Source organism: Canis lupus, chromosome 11, assembly GCF_011100685.1.
Source record: "Canis lupus familiaris isolate Mischka breed German Shepherd chromosome 11, alternate assembly UU_Cfam_GSD_1.0, whole genome shotgun sequence".
NCBI classification, from domain to species: domain Eukaryota; kingdom Metazoa; phylum Chordata; class Mammalia; order Carnivora; family Canidae; genus Canis; species Canis lupus.
The window spans coordinates 1,654,184-1,677,383 of NC_049232.1; the positions used below are offsets into that span (position 1 = coordinate 1,654,184).

Genomic DNA, 23,200 nt, shown 5'->3' on the forward strand with positions numbered 1-23,200 from the left:
TCATCTTGGTTAGTGAGTTAGGATACTGAAGAGTACTGAGTAAACCACAGTGGTGGAAGGTGGGATGTGCTTCTGACCTAGCTGAGGGGACTCCTGTGTCAGTGCTTATTTTTCTTTGATCTAGAACAAGACAGCATGGACTTAAAGATGGAGTTTGAGACGCACTTTGGCATTGCCCACACGCGCTGGGCCACCCATGGGGTCCCCAATGCTGTCAACAGCCATCCGCAACGCTCAGACAAGGGCAACGGTAGGTCCTATGGCCCTGTTCCCCATCCTGAAGGTTCCATCGGGCCCTGACCTGTGCCAGTGTTGAGCCACACACATCACCAGCGGCTGGCTTCTCTCACAGCCCTGTCTTCCCCAAGGACCCAAACAGGTGGCACCAGGCCCAAAACAGGAGGTGAACTCAGCCTGGCTCCTGGGCAGCGCTGACCCTCCAGGCTGCCACAGGAAAACAGTGACGCATCCCAGGCCAGCTACTGGCCCTTGAGACCCAACCCGAGTGGGACCTGGCAGCATGAGGGGTCGAAGAGTCTGGGCACTGTTCTTTCCTCGACAAGGGACTGCAGTGTTCTGGAGGGCTGGGTGCCTCAGGGAGGGGTAGGTGATCTTGAGCCAAGGCCAGTGGCAGTGCTGATCTTGGTTAACATCTGAAGTGCCCGCTCCAAACCTGGGCCTTGCAGTGAGGCCTTGGCTGCCAAAGGCTTGAGATCTGGAGACGCAGAGGCTGCAACAGGCAGCCTGGGGCTCCCTCCAAGCAGCAGAGCCCTCCACTTGGTTCCCTACATGTTTTTTTAGACCTGAGAATGATAATACCTAAAAGTCTGGACTTCTGGCATCCCTTGAAAAACTGAAAGGTATGGTGACGGGGCTCACAGTAACTTGGAGTTCAGGTGGCAATCTGAGGCTACAAGGTAGGATTCCAGACCCTCGTTGGAGGACTGCAGGTTCCCCAGTTTCCCCACCCGGCCCCTCCACATGGCATGCCTGGGCCTCCAGGACAGTTCTCCACACCATAGTTCTTCACGCCCCCACCCACTCTCGTAGGAGGACTGATAGGTCTAGAGATCCTAGTGGGTCTCCACTGTAGGTTAGGCCTGGTCAGGTCAGAAGCCCCCAGTGACCCACACCTGGGCATGAAGGGGGAGGGTCTCTGGCCTAGAGAATGATCTTTGGAGTCAGCAGGGACCCCCACCCCAAGACATCCCCGGCCCCATATTAAAGTAGAAATCAGATACATCAGAGTTTCTGAGTAATTGAGGAGTGGTTACTGGCAAGCACTCAGCTAAACTCTTGGCCAACCTCACTGCAGTTAATCGTCATGCAAGTAGCATCACAGGAGAGACTGGTGCCTCCCTGCTCACTGTCCTTTACCCCTGTGAATGGTGGTTCATCATGCCTGATTTGGAAGGGTGAGCTCTATGCCCCCTGCTCGGCAGAACAGTTGGGATAACACAGGGGCTGGTCAGAGTCTTGGGTAGTGAGGGTTTTTTTTTTTGCTAGAGATTGACCCTTGGATCTGGTGCATGCCCAGAACCATGGGACATCCACTACTGGGGCAGGTGCCCCATATCCAGGAGGCAGATAGCAGACTCCCTGGTGCTAAGGACCCAGAATGTATGCCCAGCCGAATCCCAAGCCAGATACAGACGCTAGCCCCTGGAGCAAACAGAGTCCCAAGATCATGTACCCTGAAATGTTGCCACCCCAGGTGACACAGTGAACCCCCACTTCAGCATAGATGATGACTCCATGTCCCCCCAAGCAGGGAGGCTCCAAGAAGATCCCCCCACACCCAGACTTGAATATTCCTGCACTGACTCAGGATGAGTAATTGAAAACAACGTGAGAAGGAAGCAGAGATTTGTAGAATTCCTTTAGCAACTCACCAGGGATTAAACCAAAGAGCGTATTTTTGAGGAAGACTTCTACCCAGCAACAGCATTACACAAGAAACTCACTCAGAATTTTCACAAAGAAAACACAGATTCTAGGAAACAAACTACCGATGAGAAGTTAAGACAATTGAGTGAAATGAAAAAAAAAATGGGACAGGGTTAAGAAAATAATCTGAAGAAACCGTGTTGGAGTTGGTGTGAAAAATAAGAGGGGGATGGATATGGCGGCAGTTAATAGAAGTCCAACAGGTGGGTATCCCTGAGAAGAGAACAGAACAAATAAAACAGTAAAAACAAAAGACAAAAAAAGCCCCATACATGTAAAGCTGTACTAGAGTTCAGCTGTGCCTAGCACACTTGCTGAACGTGGCTTTTCTATTCAAGCCCTCCAAGTTTTTGCATGACTTCCCCAAAGTAAACCATAGGTTATAAAAAAATAAAAGAGGAAATTATGATAAAAATAAAGAAAAAGAATAAAGGACCAGCCTGTACTAAAGAAGAACTTGAATTGGGGAGCCAAAGTTTCACTGAACAATAATATGTAGACACATCCTGGTAGAATTACTGACTCTCAAGGACAATAAAGGGTCTTTCTATTATCTGAACTCAGGAGGAGTGGGAGTTACTTACCCAGAAAATTTCTCATGCTGGTATTAGACCTTCGAGTTATTTATCAGCTACTTATTGAGAAAATGCAGTGTTGACTAAGCTGATGTATCCTTGCTCTCTCAGGGCTGGCGGGCAGGGGTGGGGGTGGCTGTTCCTCGTGCAGGGAGTAGCCTGACCTGAGCAGGGTTCTGGAAGGCCGGAGAAGCTGCAGCGGGCAGACCTGCAAAGAGGAGTGTTCATGGCCACACAGGAATGTGGCTGAGCCTGGAGATGCCAGAATTTCTGGGAATTCTTCCTCCCCTGAGAAAATCAGGATTTTTTAAAATAGATTTTATTTATTTCTTAGAGAAAGAGAAAGCATGTGTGGGGGCGGGGTGCGGGGAGAGGGAGATCGAGAGGCAGATGCTCCGCTGAGCAGGGAGCCCAACGTGGGGCTCCATCCCAGGACCCTTGGGACCATGACCTGAGCCGAAGGCAGACGCTTAACCCACTGAGCCACCCAGGGGCTGTGAGAAAAAAATCAGGATTTTTAAGTGAAAATTCAAAAATTTTAAACTTAAATCTTTTTATAATGCGATGTGGGTCAAACAAAGCATCTTCATTCTGAATAATGAAGGGTTCATCCTCCCCCATTTGACATAAATACCAAAGTGTGTTTGACAATACTGTAGGGCACCAGCCAGAGCTCTGTGCATGGTCTGGCTGGCAGGTACTTTCTATCCAAAGAGAACTGTGTATTTCCTTGGGTTTAGATTGTAGTCGTAGTAGATGGTAGACGTCAGCTCTCATCTGCATAAGTGATGTTTGCTAAATAGCAGATGCTGTGGGAGCAGAGCTTGCAGAGTTTCAAGCTGTCAAATCAGTGTCCTTCACTGCTGACTTGAACTTCACTTTCTCATGGCATTTCTGTCTTCACCCAACTTTTCTTCCAGAATTCGTGGTCATCCATAATGGGATCATCACAAATTACAAAGACCTGAGGAAGTTTCTGGTAAGATACTTGCCCTGGATTAACATGTAACTCAAGTGATCTTCCCCAGAAGCTTTCCAACCTGCTCATTTGCCTCCGGGAATGGAGACAGGAACTGAGGGAGACCTACTCTCAGTGACATCTCCAAGCATCGGGTGTACTTCATCCCAGCTCAGCCGCCTCCCCTCACCTTGCTGGAGAAGATAGCAGGGCATTTGCATGTACTTCAAGTGCCACTGCAGATTCACAGAATCAAAAGAACTTGAACTTTCTTTTATTAAAGTGTCTGCATTACATAAGCATATCCACTCATACACCAAATGGAATGTGGGGTGGGAATGCAGATGGCCAGTGTCTGATGTATGACAAGGTTGTGGTGCTGGCTGGGACGTGGGTGGATTTGACTCAACATATTTGATCATTTTGACGGCTGCTGTTTTGCAAAGTCCAGATTAACAGCAAGGACAGGCTTCTGAGGAGGGATGATCTCAGGGAATACTGGAATGACTCAGCTGTGTTGGGCTGTGTGATTCAGGCAGACAGTTCTCATCCTCGCTTTCCTTGTTCTTATCTTAAGTCATGTGAGGGTGGGTGGGTCATAAGAAAGGAGGGGAGCTGGCCACGCTCTATTGCGCAATGACCTTTTCTGATCCTCGGTCCCACGAAATATTCCAGGAAAGCAAAGGCTACGAGTTTGAGTCAGAAACAGATACCGAGACCATCGCCAAGCTGATTAAGTATGTGTTTGACAACAGAGAAACTGAGGACATTACATTTTCAACACTGGTCGAAAGAGTCATTCAGCAGTTGGTGAGTTCCTGGTTCCACCTGGTGTCAATAAAGCAACTCTGTACCTTCACTCTTCAATAGCGTCTATGATGCAAATATGTGCAAAGCACCTAAAGTTTAGAAAAGGTTAGTCTACAGTGTCTGTCCTTAAGATGTCATATTGTGGAGAATTGAGAGAAGTCCTGAGGTTTTGGTAATGAACACCAAGTGGGGAGTGCCTGGCTTCATTTCAACCGCCTGAAACTGTGGTCAGAACTTCCCATCTGTGGCTCTCACGTGCAGGACTCAGTTGTGGTGGGTCCTTTGTCATCTGTCACTTGTGTTTCATGTGCCGTTAATTACATACCCAGGGGTCCATTGAACTGATGTGGGAGACTCCGAACTGTAGCCTTCCCTCCTGTTCCAGTGAAGTGATTGTTTACCACGTGTCCTTACTGAGCAGAGTTGGGAAGAAGAGGAAGTAGAGACAGCACGTGTGGACTTTTGAGAAGCTTGATTAAAGTGTGTTGAGAAATGGCCCAGTGGAAGCAGAGGCTTGTGGTTCTGAGGAAGGACTGTGTTTTTGTGATAGGAGCCATCAGATCAGGTCTGTGTGCTGATTTAGGAGAGACAGAGGCCAGTGGTGTCCCAGAGGGCTGGACCCATAACACTAAGCCTCGAGAAGGGGCACATGCTTTGGGAGATTGTCCACGAAGAGGAGGCAGAGCAGACCCAGGCCATCTGCAAGATGTACAGGGAGGAGGAGAGGTGTCCTGACTTTTCAGAGTACCTCCTCCCAGGCATCTGAGATGGCGGTAGCCTGGAGACAGTGTTTGGGGCCGAGGATCTGGAACATCCAGTGTCAGAGGCTGCTGCAGGCACAACACTGTGGTTTAAAATCTATCACCCTTTGGTGTTTTAAGAGCCTTTTTAAGAAATAAATCTAGCGTGAAACCCTTTGCCCTATGACTCCTGTTTTTGGGGGGTCATAACTCAGAAGACACTTATAAATAAGAGCCTGTCCTGTATGAAATGCATAGTGTACTGTACTGTGTGGTTTACAGTAGGCCGATTTGGTTTTGCAAAACAGTATTTCCTCATTTCCATTTGTAATTTTCAATTTTGGAACTACCTCCACAGTGACAACACTTGTAAATTTCAGTGAGTTCTCATAAGGCAGAGAATGGGAAGTGTTTTTCTCTTCAGAGCGACATTTTGTTGCCAGAACCAGCAGGATGAAGATCAGGATCCTCAGGATCTTCCTGAAGCCTCTTCATTTTGGGTAGTTGGAAAGGCCTGGGGACACTACTCTGGGTCCCTCTACCTGTGTGAGTCAGCAATCTGGCCAATGCACACTGGCAACGCGGGGTCTTGGGTCTGTCCAGGAATCAAAAAAATGGGGCATTTCAGGTGGAGATCCATATTTATAGCTCGTGGTACATAACCCAAGTCTACTAGGGTTGTGGCAAATTAGTACAAAATGGTCAGAACATAGAGAATTTTGCGTCAAGGATTTCAATATAGCACTTGGAGTCTTGAGTTAGGAGAACTAGATTTATTCTGGTTTGCACAGTGCAACAAGCTGAAGCACAGAGAACAAACGACAGTCATTGCTAAAGAAATAATCACACTGAAAACAGCCCATGCCTCTATTGGGTTTTCCATATGGCAGCCACTGTTCTAAGTACTTTAAGCGCATGAGCTCATAGCAGGCATAGAAGGTAGGACTATTCTCATTTCTGTTCACCACAAAGCACACAGTGATTGCCAGTTACAGGGTTTAAACCCAGGCTGTACCATGTGTCATGAATTTTGTTTCTCATAACTGCTCCCTGAGTAGGTACCATCCCGGAGGCCCCAGGCAGGACCCCCAGCCCCAGTTGTCATTTCCTGAGGCTCTAACTGCACCCATCCACCCATATGGTCACAGAGCTGGGAATCACTCCTTGTGGGCTTGGGCAGGGGTGGTTTCCGTCGAGTACCATGAAATCCACAAGTTCTGGTCTTTGGTTCTTCAATGTAGTCCTATTTCACTTTCTCCTCCTGTCATCACCCTGAATGAGCTGTCCTGCGTTCAGCCCCTTGAAGGAGTGACCCCAGGACCCACCCACTGTGCCAGTGGCCCCTGTCTGGGGCAGTGGGCCGGGCTGGCCGGGCCAGAGCATGTTGTTCCTCACCCTTGTTTGCTGTGTTTGCAGGAGGGCGCATTTGCTTTGGTTTTCAAGAGCATCCACTACCCGGGAGAAGCTGTTGCCACCAGGTGAGGCACAATACATTGACATTTCAAGAATAAATAAATAAAATAAAATTGTTTAGATTGAGGTCCAGAGGAGAAGTAGAGTGTCTGGCAAGCTGGAAGTTACCCTCTAAGGGATAGATGTGGCTTGTGTACCCCACCATCTCTGTGGCCAGAGCTACTGATTCTTAAAAGAGAAACCAGAAAGTTGGATATTTATTTGAAATCTCCATATTTTCAGAAGTTGACAACAAATGCAAACTAAAAAAATAAAATTGTAAGGGGCACCTGGGTGGCTCAGTCGGGAAAGCATCTACTTTCACTCAGGTCATGATCACGAACCGAACATCTGAACATCCACATCCAGCTCCCTGATCAGCAGAGAGTCTGCTTCTTCCTCTGCCCCTCCTCCACTTGTGCTCTCCATCTTTCTTTCACTCTCTCAATCTCAAATAAACTCATAAAATAAAATAAAATTTTATAGTGAGGGGCATATCTAGGTTGCAGGTCAATTTTGGAGATTCTCTTTAGAGAAAGCATGCAGAATTATGAACATGAAACTAGGAACAACTAGTTTATTCATCCACCCAAAATTTGTTACTCTACGCTGGGCCCTGGGGGACCTAGTAACCCCTAGCCCGGTCCTGCCCTTAAGGACCGGACAGCAGGACAGCGTGGGGTGGAAGGTATTGATGTTCCACATTCGGGGCTGGGGGGTAACGCAGTGGGGGCATGAGGAGGAACAGGTGTCAGCCAAGGGGAGTCAGGCAGAAGGACCAGCATAGCAAAAGCAAGGGGTGCAGAGTGAGCTCAGCACTTCAGGGATCTGCAGGCAGGTCAGGAAGTCGGGAGGTGGGGAACTTTCTTCTCTCCCAGGGCCAGCGAGTGCTCATTGCCTCCTGCTGTGTGCTGGGCACAGGAGAGGGAGACAGCTGTGAGCAGGGTCTTGTACACACTTTCCCTCCAGCTTCAGGGGAGGTGGGGAGTGAGGATGAGGCAGAGGCCCAGCTCTCTGAGATCAGAGGAGTACAGCAGGCTGCAGGCTTCGTTCTGAAGTTTGGGGGAAGCCACTGAGAAGGCACCTGTGGCCCTGGGCAACCAGTAGAGACGATGAGGCAGCCCTCGCAGACTGCCAGACTCTCTAGGCAGGAAATGATGCGAATGTGTCATGATTCAATGTTTTCCTAGGAGAGGAACTAATTTACTATCCAACATCGAGCTCCTTCAATCGTAGGATTGTAAAAGACCACTGGGTCCCTCTCAAATTTAGAAACCTCTTTTAGGGCAGGCCTGGTGGCTCAGTGGTATAGCGCCGCCTTCAGCCCAGGGCCTGATCCTGGCCACATCGGGCTCCCTGCATGGAGCCTGCTTCTCCCTCTGCCTGTGTCTCTGCCTCTCTCTCTCTCTCTCTGTATCTCTCATGAATAAATAAATAGAGTCGTTAAAAAAAATAGAAAGCCCTTTTAAAATCTGGTATTATCATGGGATTAACCATTTGAAATGTAAACAAAGAAGGCAGCAGTGTGAAGAAGCTATAAATTTTTTTCTAAATTGACTATAACTAGTGGCTCTGTAATGCCCAGAGCAATCTTTGGGTTGTCTTGGGAGCATTATCTGTGGCAAGGCTTAGAGAAAACATAGACCTCAATCTACAATAAAATTTGGGGGGGGATGTTTGCCAAGAAAGTTAGATAACCACAGTATCTTCTCATTGTCAGTATTAAAAAGGCTGTTTAAACTGGATCCCCACTGGACTCAGAACCACATCTCCTCTTTGCTTTAGATTTCTTTATTTATTTTAGAGGGAGAGAGAATTTCAAGCAGATTTCACTCTGAGCACAGAGCCCAACTCGGGGCTTGATCTCATGACTCTGAGATCATGACCTGAACTGAAACCAAGAGTCAGACGCCCCCACCTCTTTGCTTTAGATACAATAAAAGTTGTCCAAAATATTCCGGTGCTCAGAGCACCTTCTTCAAGGCCATAGACTTTGTCCCCTCACTTGGAGAAGCCAGAGAGGGGGCTGGGAATAAAAAATCTAGTTGCAGGTGCTCACTTAGGTCAGCTGCAGGAACTCCCCAAGGCTTTGTCTTGTGAAAATCACTGTCCGCTTTGCAATGGGGTCCACCTCATGCAGACAGGTCACTGCAGTCACCCAAGCAGACAAAACCACCCTTGAAAGCATGTTAAGTGGCTCACCAGGTTGAGCAGACCCAGAGTCAGTCATTTTAATGCCCCCAAAGCTAGAGAACAACTGAGTTAGGCAAAAGGCATGGAGGCAGGGAGAGAATCTTTGGGCAGAGTCTCAAGGACTCCTCCTTTGGAGATGGCAGCAAATGGAGGCCAGCTGGGGATGCCAAATGTTCCAGTATGTTGCCATGGACTACTGAAAGTCTCAGCCTCTGTGATCTAACTCTGGGGATTCACTGGGCAATGGGTGGCACCATGAAAACAAGCTGAAATTCTCCCGCTAGTCTGTTGGTCCCTGCTTCAAGCTCTGGGAGCATCTTCCTGTGGCCAAGGACTCTATCTGTGGCATCTCAATAGGACACCTTCCCCTGGGGGGAGGGTTGGATGTGGGTGCCCATCCTGAGAGCCTGGAGGCCATCCAGCCCTGCCCAGGGTGGCAAGGCAATGAGTAACCGGACTTTTTCTTGTCTCTACAGAAGAGGCAGCCCCCTGCTCATTGGAGTGCGGAGCAAATACAAACTCTCCACGGAACAGATTCCTATCTTGTATAGGACACGTAAGTTTTTCGAGAAGGACCTGAACGGGGCTCTGGTGCAGCCAGCCCCCTTCGGAGACAGGATGTCCTCACTCTGCTGGGGCCAGCCTGCACATGGCTCCAGGTTGGAACGGTTTTTGAATAACTGAGACTTTGCTTCATTTTTTGTAAAAGCTTTGTATTATGGATATTTAAAAAAAACTCACAAGTCCAGGGAGTGGCATGCAGCTCCGTTATATAAAGGCGTCCCCGCTCTTGGATGAGTAGTGATTTGGTTTTGTTTTGTTTGCAGCCATTTAAATGCTCTTGCAGTGGTACTGTGCTATTTGGGGATCATTTGCACAATTTGGCTGATGCAGCCAAAGCTAAAAATTGCAAATTTCTCCCACACATATTCAAAGGGGAAGCTGGAGCTTTGCTTCGTGTTATTCAAACAAAATAGTTTAATGGGACTGGAGATTCTTTCCTTCACTTGCTAGGCAATTTTGAGAATGTGAAGAATATCTGTAAAACAAGGATGAAGAGGCTGGACAGCTCGACCTGCCTTCATGCCGTCGGCGATAAAGCAGTGGAATTCTTCTTTGCTTCTGATGCAAGGTAGCTGAACCTTGTTTCTTTTTTTTTTTTTTTTTAAGATTTTATTTATTTATTCATGAGAGACAGAGAGAGGCAGAGACAGGGAGCCTGATGTGGGACTGGATCCTGGGACTCCAGGATCATGCCCTGGGCTGAAGGCAGGCGCTAAACCGCTGAGCCACCCAGGGATCCCATTGTTTCTTTAATTTTCTAGGATTATGTAATCAAAAAAAGACTGGCTAAACACCAGTGTTTCTAATTTATCCCCTTGTTTTGGCTGTTTTCTCACTGCAAGGAGCAGGGATGATGGCAGATTCAATTCTCTATGACCCTTCTCTGAGAATCCTTCTGTAGTGAGCACCTTGTGACCAGAGACCAGGTTGCCTGACATGCACAGTGTTTGGGGCCTGCACAGAATAACTGAATTATTCGCCAACATTTTAAAAGTGGGAGATTTCCTGTAAAAGTCTGGATTTCTAGCTTGTCTGGAAACTCAGCAGGTCTGAGCACACTGGGCTGTGCTCCCTCTGGCCCAGCCTGTCTGGGGCTGCTCAAAGGCTGCTCCCATTAGGTGGGGCAGATGTTCCCAGCCCCATGGTCTTTCTTGTACCCCAACTGCCTTGCCTCAGTCTGACCACTCATAAAAGACGGTGCCAAGATGTAGGGGTTTGGTGCAATTGATTTCAAAGTCCTTGTTCTCATACAGACAAAACCGTGATCCTGAAATTGGAGGAAGTCCGCTTCATACTCATTTTAGTACCAAAAATTTAAACACAGAGCAGCCTGGGTGGCTCAGAAGTTTAGCACCGACTTCAGCCCAGGGCGTGATCCTGGAGACCCGGGATCAAGTCCCATGTCAGGCTCCCTGCATGGAGCCTGCTTCTCCCTCTGCCTATGCCTCTGCCTCTCTCTCTCTCTCTCTGTCTGTGTCTCTCATGAATAAATAAATAAAATATTTTTAAAAAATTATACACACACATACACACGTGTTCAGAAAAGTTGACACACTTTCCTGGTAGTTGAAGTAGAAAAGCACCATAAACACCACCACTATCTTCTCCATGCAAACACTTCTCATGCCCCCTTCCTGCCGGCCTCTAGTAGGGTCTTCCCACAGCAGAAAGCAAGTGTGGTGGACACCAGACAAGATCTCCTGGAATGCATGGAGTCATAGCAACCTAGAGCCCTTGGCTGTAAAGCCTGGTGCAGCCCATAGCCAAAATTGTACTCAGTGCTCATAGGAAAGGGCAGTGTTTCCCAAACTGTGTTCCTTAGAGGACCATTCCAATGACAAGCTAATACAATCTCGGTGATTCTAAGACACACAATTATCTTACAGATTTTAGCATCTGTATATGGCATCTTACAATGGTAATTTGCTGCAATGTCTGTGTCTTAGAAGTGTATGAAATAATTGCAATCCCTAAGACCAGTATTACCTTATATTCAATGAAATATCCTAAGTGTTTTTTAAAAAAGAAAAAAGGCATGAATGCCTACAAAGAGATGAAATAACTATGTGTAGGCAATAGAATCCTATGATTTTAAAATCCAACTGAAAGCCTTTTGGAACCAATCCTAGAGGCTGGTCAGAGAATGAAGATGTGGAAATTTGACCTCCCAGCAGTAAGCTATCTGCTGAATGGGACAGTGGGATCACATGCATCCCGTTTCCTCTGTGCCTCCTCACAGGGCTGGCACAGGAGACTCTCAGCAAACCTTTCTTGAACAAGAACAAAAAGGAATCTATTTGCCAGACCTGGAAAAACTATTTTAATCCCTTAAAATGAATTTGAACCAAAATAGTCCAGAATCTGTTTGGAGAAGGCTACAAAAGTTCACTGTGAAAGACAGAAACGGATTTGAATAAAGGGAGAGAGTCCACATTCCTTGGCAAAAGGGCTTAGTATTATTTTTAAAAATTTATTAGTTTAAAATTATTTTATTTTATTTTAATATTTTATTTATTTATTCATGAGAGACACAGAAAGAGGCAGAGACACAGGCAGAGGGAGAAGCAGGCTCCATGCAGGGAGCCCGACATGGGACTCGATCCTGGGTCTCCAGGATCACACCCTGGGCTGCCGGCGGCACTAAACCGCTGTGCCACCGGGGCTGCCTATTTTATTTTATTTTTAAAAGAGATTTTATTATTTGGGAAAGAGAAAGAGTGAGCACAAGCAGAGGGAGGGGCAGAGGGCAGAGGGCAGAGGGCAGAGGGCAGAGGGCAAAGCAGACTCCCCGCTGAGCAGGGAGCCCAACTCTGTACTCCATCCTAGGATCCTAGGATACATATACAGATGTATATGCACATATAAATGTAAGAGCACTGGTTTTATAATTTGAGCACCACAATATAAGTGGTGCTTACCTCTTGGAGATGGAATCAGGCCATTTTCTCCCTCTTATTATTCTGTGTTTTCTACTTTTTACACAATGAGTTTATACTGTGTAAAGTTTTTTTCTCCAGTGCAGTGGCTTTCCATCCTTCTTTGCCTGTCTTCCTGAGTATCTGTCTGGAGACACCTCTCTCAGGGCCACAGAATATGATCATTTTTCTCTTTAACTTTGCATTAGGGGTTATAAATGTTCATATTTCTGCACAGGGCACATGTGGGTGTGGCACTTGGTACAATGAGGGTTTTTTCTCCCATGGTCCTATAAGCACCATCTTCATGGGATTTTTTTTAACCACTTGTGTTTTTGATTACCTTTTATTTTCACTTGCCAACTTTTCTAACTCCATTTATTTTTTTTAAGATTTAATTTATTTATTTGACAGAGAAAGAGAGAGCATAGCAGGGGGAGGAGCAGAAGGAGAGGAGAGAGAGAAGCAGGCTGTCCATTGAATAGGAAGCCCAAAATAGGACTCCATCCCAGGACCCCAGGATCATGACCTGAGCCGAAGGCTGATGCTTAACCAATTGAGCCACCCAGGCTTCCTAAATTAATTTATTTTTAAAAGAAACCTTGTGTTGCCATTTTGTGAGACAAAAATCATCACTACTTTCCATGCAGAGAAAGTTATTCTAAAAATAAGCACAGTGAAAAAAAAATAAGCACAGTGACCTTACATTTCATTGGTGGACATATTTTGTACTTTACTATTAAAGTATCCTTTTTACCTTATAAGGTATGAGTGTGTGTGTGTGTGTGTGTGCATGTGTGTGTGCTCATGTGTGTGCCTGCGTTTTGAAACTGAGTCATTTGTCCTGATGACTTTCCTACTGTCACAATTTTGCTGAGTGAATCCCCCATGGTGTCATTTAACATGTTCCCCTGCCCATCATATTTTCTGTGCCCTGGCATTCACAGGTGTCTAGAAACTTGATCTCCCTTGGGTTTGATTTTTTTTGGCAAGACTGCTTCATAGGTGATGGTATGTCCTTCCATCCAGAGGCAGGTAGATAGATAGATAGATAGATAGATAGATAGATAGATAGATAGATAGACAATATATTATTGTCTGTTTTTTGGGGGCTGTAAAGATGGATTGAAGGGTTTAAATGTCAGACAGCCTCACCCCTCCATGATAAAGCTGCTCTCTGCTCTTCACCTCTTGGTTTCAGCAGTCATTGATGGTCCTTGCTTAGAACTGTTAATAATTGGGAGTTCTGATACCATCATTCCTTCTTTATTAGCTATATTCCTTCTATAAAGAGAAACGTGCCTTCATAAATGCTGTGTGTATTCAGAAAGGCAAATCATTTTAAAAGGCAGGATAAGTGTTTCATTCTTTCCCATCCTGGTTCAGAATACTGTGTTGGCTCCCAAGCATTGTCCAAAGGAGATGACACTGTCTGGATCTTGACTGGAAAAAAGTAATCATAAAAGGACACCTGTGAGATTACTAGGGACATTTGAACAAACTGGATATTCAATGAGTTGGAGGAATAACTGACTAATTTTAGGTGTGATCATGGTATTGTAGGTGAAAAAAACAATCCTTTTTCAGAGATAGAAGTTAAATGTTTACAGCTGAGGTGAGATGATGCCTGGGTCTGGCTTCACAATAATTCTGGGGGGAAGGAAGGGGGTGTGAATTGATGTTTATCGTGCACTGTTCCTGTCCCTCCTAAAATGCCATCCAATGCTACTCATATGGACCCACACTTGGGAGGCAGTGACCGCCGTCTTGTAGCAGTCAAGCACAAGCCACATCTGTGACACCTGTATTTTCCTTGCTCCAGCGCTATCATAGAACACACCAACCGGGTCATCTTCCTCGAGGATGATGACATTGCTGCAGTAGCTGATGGGAAGCTCTCCATTCATCGGGTCAAGCGTTCAGCTAGTGATGATCCATCTCGAGCCATCCAGACCTTGCAGATGGAACTGCAGCAAATCATGAAAGGCAGGTGTCCTCTGAGGGTCCGTGGACAGCAGCCTTGGGCGGGGGGTGCAGGTGCTCTATGGGGGTGCTCCGGAGACTCTCTGGCCTACCCTGAATGGGTACCACAGCCCTCCTGCCTGCCATGGCCATTGGGGCAGGACTGAGGGGAGGGGGGTCTGTGGCTTGCACAGCCCAGGGGAAGGGGAGCTCCTGACTAGAGCCAGGCACCGGTCTCCCAGCTTGATCTGACCAGTCCATCCACTGCCTCCCTTTACTGGCTCTCTGGGACACATTCCTATATCCAGACATCATTGCTCCTTGGGGTCAGAGGCCTGCAATAACAGGGGTCTGTGGCCCACTTCTTCTTTCAGGGAGAGTCTGCCTATAACCCCTTCTCCGCAGGGCAGCCTGGGTAAACATTTAGGAATGTGAATCAGACCCTCTTATGCTGCTGCTTAAAGCCCTCTGATGGCTTCCCACTGTTCTTAGCATAAAATCCATACTTCCTGCCATAGCCCACAATACCCCACGTCCAGCCTGGCCCCACCTCACTCTACCCTTTCCCCACTTCGCCCCGCCTACCTCTCTGGCCATCTCACTGTGACTTAGGCAGGCCAGGCGCTTCTCACCTGGGGTCATTGCCCTTGACTGGCTCCTTTTGATCACCTACCCCAAAACATCACCCCCCTCAGAGAGCTCTTCTTTGACCCTCCTCCCTTGTCTCTGCTGAAGGTGGCAGACAGGGAACACTGTAGTGTTCGGTGTCACACGTGTTGTGTATCCCAGAAAACATTCCTACCTTGTCTGTGACACCTCCACAGCTTCAGGCACGACACCTGTCAGGGCCATAACCCCACTGCAGCCAGATCATCTCTTTGACATCACCTGGCTCCATTCAGATCAGAGCCTTAGAAATGCATGTGTGGCAGAAAAGGGTTTTTTTCTTTTTTGAGATTTTACCCATTTATGAAAGAGAGAGAATACAAAAGCAGGGGGAGGGGCAGAGGCAGAGAGACTGATGTGGAACTCAATCCCAGGACTCTGGGATTGTGAGCTGAGCCAAAGGCAGACACTCAACCACTGAGCGACCCAGGTGCCCCCAGAAAGGTTTTTCTTTAAATACAGATGCTAGGAGGGTATTTCTTCAGAAGAAAATTGCATATTTCTCTGGGCTTGCTCCATTTGTACCCCTGTAAGTAGCTTGGTTTTTAGAAGTAAAGCGTTTTCCTTTCCTCTGGCCTTGCTAATAGGAGTATGGCCCAGCAGGAGCAGCCACATACTTATCGCTTCCCTCCCTCACTCCTTCAAGCTGCAGGGTCCTATATGTAAAGTGGAAATAGTGATCTTACCTGACCTGCTTCCCTCTCACTTATCCCCATGAGCATCAAGCAGGACTGTTCCCGGGAGGCCCTTGGAAATCTGCAGCGCCCTCCACGTGTGTCACTGCAACTAACTGCTTCCATGACTTTTCACCCTGGTTGGAAGTGAAGCGCTGGTAATGTAACTAAATTAAAATTTACTCCTTTTGTTGATGTTTATTTGACCAGGCAACTTCAGTGCGTTTATGCAAAAGGAGATCTTTGAACAGCCGGAGTCCGTATTCAATACTATGAGAGGTCGGGTGAATTTTGAGACCAACACAGGTAATCGCTGGTCTGTGCCCTGGGCTGATGCACCTACCCATGTGGGGTCAGCACTGATGCCCTGTGTGTGTCCCGCAGTGCTCCTGGGCGGCTTGAAGGACCACTTGAAGGAGATTCGACGCTGCCGACGGCTCATCGTGATTGGCTGTGGAACCAGCTACCATGCCGCTGTGGCTGTAAGTGCAAGGCGCTGGGCCCTTGTTCGTGTTGGGGAGGGAGCGGTGGCCGAGAACAAGATGTGTCTTAAATGCTATCGTGTGTCTGACCTCCTGAATCTGGTGCCCGTGAGCCAGCATGAGAACTGGCGCCGAAGCCTTTCTCCCACGTGGTGGCTGGTGCATGCCTGCAATTCCCTTACCACCTGGACCCGGGGTGCCTGTGTCTCTGTAGCATCTGTGACTAACTCTGGTCCTCATTCTTGTTGGCTTTAGACGAGGCAAGTTTTGGAGGAACTGACTGAGCTCCCTGTGATGGTTGAACTTGCTAGTGATTTTCTGGACAGGAACACCCCTGTTTTCAGAGATGACGTTTGCTTCTTCATAAGCCAGTCAGGTAAAGAAGACAGGTTTGTGTTAGTTCATCTCAGGGTAATGTACCTCTTGGTAATATGCCTTACGTCTTCCTCCCTCCTTTATCCAGTGAAAGTCTCTGCACACTGACCATGTGCCAAGCTCTCTTGTGCATAGGGTCACTTAATCCCCAGAGCCATCAGTTACTATCCTGTTTTATGGGGGTGACCTAAGGGACCACTCACCAAAGTGCTTATTTATGTGTGCTGGGTTTATTTAGAGAGGAGAAAGTTCTTCAAAATTCTGCCGGTTGAGAGTCACTTTAAGAACTATGTGCCTGCTTTGCAGTGCCCATGCTGCCCAGCAGGGGGACACATAGAGAGACATTGCTCAGGTGTTAGGGCCCACCACACCTTCAGTAAACACTAAGCTTGGGCGTTTGCTCTAGTTGGGCTGGGCAGAGAGTCAGGGAGGTAATTCATGGCTATATGCCTGGACTCTCTATGACCTTTAGAAGGATTTTAAAAACATTTTAATTATGGAAAATTCCAAGTCTCTGTAAAAGTAGAGATTCATTTAAGGAATTGCTTATCCTCAGCAATGATCAGCCAGGCAGGGCTTGTGTCATGCAGATCCGCATTAACCTGTCCCCTCCACTGGGTTATCCTGAAGTCAATCCCAGGCATCATGTTGCTTCATAAATACTTCCGAGTGTATCTCTACATAGTAAAAGAAAAAAAAAAAACCATAACCCTGATGTCATTATCACAATGAAAACATTAACAGCAATACACTAATATCCACTGGGACTTTGAATCCTGTTTCCAATTTGAATTTTTAAGACCATTTCTTTTTTTTTAATATTTTATTTATTTATTCATGAAAGACACAGAGAGAGGCAGAGACACAAGCAGACTCCAAACAGGGAGCCCCATGCGGAACTGGATCCCAAGACCGTGGGATCATGCCCCGGGCTGAAGGCAGACACTCAACCGCTGAGCCCCCCAGGTGTCCCTTTAAGACCATTTCCATTTTCAATAACAAACTAAGAAAAAACAATACGGACACACCCACCATCTGGCTAACTCCCTGGAGCCATGTGCTGCCATATGACTTCAGATGCCAGTGTTGCCTTTGGGTTTGCGATCCTGTCAGAGCCTCAGAATGTTTCATGAATTGGGTGGGAGCTGTCAACCAAAGCAAAGAGGGAGATTTAATGTAAAAATAATGCAGTGGCAGCTTCTGGGTATCTACACAAAAAGAATTTAGTTTCATTTTTGTCCAGCCCTTAAGTTAAAAAAAAAAAAAACACCAAACACTGGGAGGGGGGTTGATGAAGATCGAGCCATCCTGCTCCCTGCCTCTGAGCCCTAAGCCCCGTTGGCACCGAGCAAGGGCTGTGTGACAGACACCCCAGTGCCCTAGACACACATGGGAAGAGAAAAAGGAGATGAAGACTGGACCAGCCTAGCACCAGCCTACACTGCAGAAGAGCAGTGGCCATGTGGACATGGACGGGTTTAATTTTCTGATTGGATCATATTTAATTTAGCTTCAGGTTTCGGGACTTACAAATACAGGGTTCTTGTGCTGGCTTATCTGCGAACCTATTTCAGTAGCTTTATCATAAAAATAATTTTGAGTTTGCACTGGCAGACTGCAAAAAGTGTTCTTTAAAACAAGATCTATTTGAGAAATGGTATTCAGGGGCATTCTTGCTTTTTAAACGTTAAATCTCAGCACATTCCAAATAAGGCAGCTTAAAGTCCTAGAAAGGAGACTGGGAGCCAGGCTCACCTAGGTAGGCACCAGCTGTCAGTCCCAGCTGCGTGGCCCCAAGAGAGCAAGGCACGACTTCCCTCCACCTCCGAAGACCTCGTCCTCCAAGGGAGAGCAAGCCAATGGCCCCAGGGTTGGGGGTCTGCCGTGAGAGTTCAGCGAAGCAGGGATGGAACATGCTTGCCACATAAATAGCCAAATCTCAAATCCAAGAAATAACCAGAAGCATTGCTGAGTGTGGATCTTCCTTTCTAAGAACATGCCAACTGTGTCTGGGCCCCGATTGGTGCATGAGTGACAGCAAGACTTCGTGAGTTGGGGGCTGGGGGGAAGGGCTTGAGATGGCACAGCCACACTCCTGTGAGCATGTGGCTGAAAGGGGGGACCCCTGTGGCAGGTGAGACTGCGGACACCCTCCTGGCATTGCGCTACTGTAAGGACCGCCGGGCCCTGACTGTGGGCGTCACCAACACGGTAGGCAGCTCCATCTCCCGAGAAACTGACTGCGGTGTCCACATCAATGCTGGGCCGGAGATCGGCGTGGCCAGCACCAAGGTAGCACCTCCCACCTGTGCCCCCAAGAGCACACTGCAGCAGGAGAGGGGGAGGCAGGGGGTTGTGCGTGTGGGTGCTTGGTGCTGTGCCTCCTCCCACGTGTCCCACAGGCTCCCATTCGCCCCTGCTCTGCCAGAGTCACCATTTTATCCACAGGCTTACACCAGCCAGTTCATCTCCCTGGTGATGTTTGGTTTGATGATGTCTGAGGACCGGATTTCACTGCAAAATAGAAGGCAAGAGATCATCCGAGGTTTACGATCTTTACCTGGTATGTTCCAGAACTGAAGTTTCTGTATGACTGTCTCCTGTAAACAATGCTGTTAATCACTTCCTCCCCCTCAGAACTTCCTAGTCACCATGAAATGCCTCAAGAAGCTCCCCCCAGGCCGTGATTAAAGTCCACACTCCTCACCAGCCCTTAGGACCCTGCACACTGGGCCCCTGCCACCTCTGACTTCATCCTACTCCCTCCCTTCCCTCCTTGGGCTGCCTCACTGACCTTCTGATCCTCAGCAATACCAAGCTCTTTCCACCACAGGGCCTTTGCACTGGTCCTTTCTTCTACAGAAACCCTCTATCTCCAGCTCTCCACACAGCTGATGGCTTCTCATCATTCGAATCTGAGTTCAGGTGTCACCTCCTGGGACCCTTCCTGGCCATCCAAACTAGTCCCCCATCCCAGCTACAAAAGATTAGCCCATTTCTTTTCTTTATAGCACATGCCATGATCTGAAATCACCTGTTCTCCTGTGTACTGGCTTGTCCCCCAACTAACATGTCAGCCCAGTGAGCAGATAATCCTATCTATCAGAATCACTACTGGCTGCCTGATGTCTGGGCAGGGCAGGCATACAGTAGGTGCTCAGCAAACATCTGGGAAAGAGCAAATGGCCCTGAGCCCTTTCCTGTCCCAGATTTATTTTCACCAAACTCCCCTGTTTTGCTGGGTCCCATCTGTAGTAGTCAGTGAGATGCAATGTCTATGACACTAAATCACAAGCTCTTTGAGGGGACCATGGTTTCAGTCATTCTCCACACATTGATCAGGGCCCAGTGGTAGTACCCTGCCCATGTGACATCCTGAGAGTGCCCAGATAAGCAACGGCTCCTTTCTTTAGGATACTTGCACTCCAGGGAAGCACAGACACCTACTGTGTTTTCTTTGTGCAGCTCTAAAAACCTGAAAGGAAGCAGACCTCACCCCTGGGCTGACTTGGAGAAAATGCCAGGGTACCATGGTCACAAGGCTATCGGGCAACCTCTCCCAGAGACAGGGAAGGACTAGGTCCCCCCTGGGGGCCAGGGGCAAACCCCAGAGAAGGCAGTGAGGGAAGGCCACCATCTAATCATGCAAAGCCCAGACCACTTCCCACCTATTATGAATATCTCTGATGAGGCCATAGTAGTTTTAACAGATGTGATTTCTAAAAAATATTTTTATGATAAAATGTGTCCATTTTTTGAAGATTTACATAACTCAGGCAACCTGTGTTTCGCAAATGGCTAACACATAATGTTACAAAATTATACACATGTAGAACGTCCATTTAAATAACTGTAAGATAGACCAATAAATTTTAATGTAACAAGGTAGGAAAAGTTTATTGATATGATTTCAGATTCTACATTTGCAACTGCTCTTTTAAGAAATTACTGTTTCTTGGGGTACCTGGCCGGCTCAGTCAATAGAGCATGTGACTCTTGAGCTCGGGGTTGTGAGTTCAAGCCCATGTTGGGTGCAGAGATTACTTAAATAAATTAACCAATTTTATAAAAAAGGAAATTACCATTTCTTTTTTTTAAAAAGATCTTTATTTACTTATTCGTGAAAGACACAGAGAGAGGCAGAGATGCAGGCAGAGGGAGAAGCAGGCTCCCTGCAAGCAGCCCAATGTGGGACTGGATCCCTGCATCCCGGGATCACGACCTGAGCCAAAGGCATACACTCAACCACTGAGCCACCCAGGTGTCCCTGAAATTACCATTTCTTGAGTTGGATATAATATCAGGGAAGAACATTCACAAATAGTTGAAAAAGTTATTTAAATGTTCCTCCTGGGGATCCCTGGGTGGCTCAGCGGTTTGGTGCCTGCCTTCAGCCCAGGGTGTGATCCTGGAGTCCCGGGATCGAGTCCCATATCGGGCTTCCTGCATGGAGCCTGCTTCTCCCTCTGCCTGTGTCTCTGCCTCTCTCTCTCTCTCTCTCTCTCTCTCTCTGTGTGTCTCTTATGAATAATTAAATAAAATCTTAAAAAAAAAATAAATGTTCCTCCCTTCTCTAACTATGAATCTGTAGGAGGCTGGATTTTTTTCCTATACTTCAACCAAAAGAACATATTACAAGAGGCTGAATGAGGAAACAGATGTGAGAATCTAAATGTCTTTATTACAAAGTCAGACATTAAAAAGATTTACAAAAATGTAAAACAATACCATTATTCTCACTAATCTTTAAAAATGTATGATAAGTTTACTGAGACTTTTAAATGAATGAATAAAAACACTTATAATTTTCTCAGTTTCTAATCTGATACTGATAGAACCAAAAGAAATGAAGTGTCTTAAGGATTGACAATAATTTTTTAAAAAGGTTTTATTTATTTCTCTGAGAAAGATAGAGACAGCACATGAGTGGGGGGAGGAGTAGAGGGAGATGGAGAAGCAGACTCCCCACAGAGCAGAGAGTCCAACTCAGGAATCGATCCTAAGACCCTGAGATCGTGATCTGTGCTGAGGGCAGAGGCTTAACTGACTGAGCCAGCCAGGTGCCCCGAATTCACAATAATTTTTAAGAGTGCAAAGAAGTGTTGAGAGCAAAAAATTTGGGAAGCGCTGGTCCAACATACACTGACATTGTTTCCAGAGTTAACATATGGGCTGGATTGGTGGGGCATTGATTTGGAGTGTCAGCTCTGTGGCTAGCCAGCTGGTGATTTAGCCTCTCTGTGCCTCATGCTTTACGTGTAAAATGGAGCTAGAAATAACACTTCCTGCTTGCCTTACATGCTCAAGAAAGCATGAACATAAACAAAATCCTGGCTATTAATAACTTATTTCCTATAATCTACATTTAAAATCCTTTTAAAGTAATGCAAGGAAGCCAAGGGTATTAAGTGATGTGAGTTTCAAAACTTTGTCTTATCACCATTTTTCTTTGTGAATCTTGCTATAAAGTCTATGTGATTGGCACCCTTCTGCTGTATTCATGACCTAGGGCTGATCAAGGAAGTGCTGTCGCTGGATGAGAAGATTCATGACCTGGCCCTGGAGCTCTACACACAGAGGTCGCTCCTGGTTATGGGACGGGGCTATAACTATGCCACATGCCTGGAAGGCGCCCTGGTGAGCCTCCTCTGCACGCCACACGCCCCCCACCGCCTTCCACCAGCCCCTGCAGGAGGGCAGGCATGGGAGACGCACTGAGACATAGTGGGAAGGAGGGCAGGGCACTGGACGAGGGAAAGGGAGGGCTGTGTGGCAGCATCAAGCACCAGATCAAAACCAGCTGGTCTAGCCTTGGGGACACCAAGGTGGGGGCCCCAGTCTCCTGAGAAGAAAAGAGAAGGGCACCCTCAGGTGAGCTCCTGAGGTGTCATCCTGTGCCAGGTTCCATCTGCGCTGGCCCAGTCATACTCCAATGAGCATCTTCTGAGAGGCTGACAGTTATTGTCCACATTTTACCTAGAGGGAAACCAAGACTCCAAAAAGTGCATCTTGCTCAAGAGGGAGTGATTATTCTGAGATTCAAATTCAGATCCATATGGCCTCAGGTTTTTCCAGAACCGCACGCAGCCCTCGTTGGAGGATTTGGGCAGATCAGAATTGTGGGGTGGGCTCTCTGCAGAGTTTCCCTGTTAGCCATCAAACTTACAAGGGGAGCTGTAGATCCTCAAGGAATGGACTTCGAAGGCCAGGCTGCCTTTTTTTTTAAATTGGTAACTGGCTACTTTGTGTCAATGAAGATCCAAACTTGAATAAGAGAGCTGATGGAGGATGGGCAGGTGCTGAAATCGAGGGCTTTCAGCCCTAGGACGGACAGGGCTGTCCAGGGGCAGAATCTAGTGCCAGCTCTTACCTCATTATCTGCTTGCTACTTATGGATGGGGATGCCAGCCAAAGCAGACAGGAGACAGTGTCACAGGTGAGGGAGCACTCGGTGCCCAGGCAAGGGCATCAATCATCCCTGGTCCAGCTTGGCTTCCCTCCTCTTCCTAGGGAAGAAGTCCTTGCTCTTTCCAGGTCACCCCCATTTGAGAGAAACATTCAGAGAGTTTTACAAGTGGTGGTGGTGGTGGGAGGGCACCAGCCAGAGTTGCCCAACCTTCAGTGAGCTCCAAATTCCACATGCGTCTATGGTCAGAACCTATAGAGGTTCTGACCCCTACCAAAGGAAGTGGAGGGCTGGACATGCTGCTTCCGGGGGCCGGGCACAATAGGAGCAATGCCTGGGTGGAGTACATGTGCAGCTCCCCCTGCCTCTGCTGCCTGGTGCGGGGCGGGGGGGGGGGGGGGGCGGCGCTGCAGAGCACCAGTGTGCTGTGAAAGATGCATATTGAGCTGTTTCTCCAAATTAGTCTTTGGGGGAAGAAAGA

At 47.4% G+C, this 23,200-nt stretch overlaps 1 protein-coding gene across 1 annotated transcript in view; it reads left to right on the forward strand.

Annotated features, from left to right (window-relative positions):
* Positions 1-23,200, forward strand: part of GFPT2 (glutamine-fructose-6-phosphate transaminase 2) — a 41,363-nt gene that overhangs the window by 13,404 nt on the left and 4,759 nt on the right. The window contains exons 4-16 of the mRNA XM_038551713.1: positions 125-250; positions 3,443-3,501; positions 4,156-4,290; positions 6,447-6,508; positions 9,152-9,231; positions 9,690-9,807; positions 13,977-14,140; positions 15,667-15,762; positions 15,841-15,938; positions 16,194-16,314; positions 18,448-18,605; positions 18,762-18,876; positions 21,823-21,950. Of these exons, the coding sequence (XP_038407641.1) occupies positions 125-250; positions 3,443-3,501; positions 4,156-4,290; positions 6,447-6,508; positions 9,152-9,231; positions 9,690-9,807; positions 13,977-14,140; positions 15,667-15,762; positions 15,841-15,938; positions 16,194-16,314; positions 18,448-18,605; positions 18,762-18,876; positions 21,823-21,950 (1,460 nt within the window). The remainder of the gene's footprint in view (positions 1-124; positions 251-3,442; positions 3,502-4,155; positions 4,291-6,446; positions 6,509-9,151; positions 9,232-9,689; positions 9,808-13,976; positions 14,141-15,666; positions 15,763-15,840; positions 15,939-16,193; positions 16,315-18,447; positions 18,606-18,761; positions 18,877-21,822; positions 21,951-23,200) is intronic.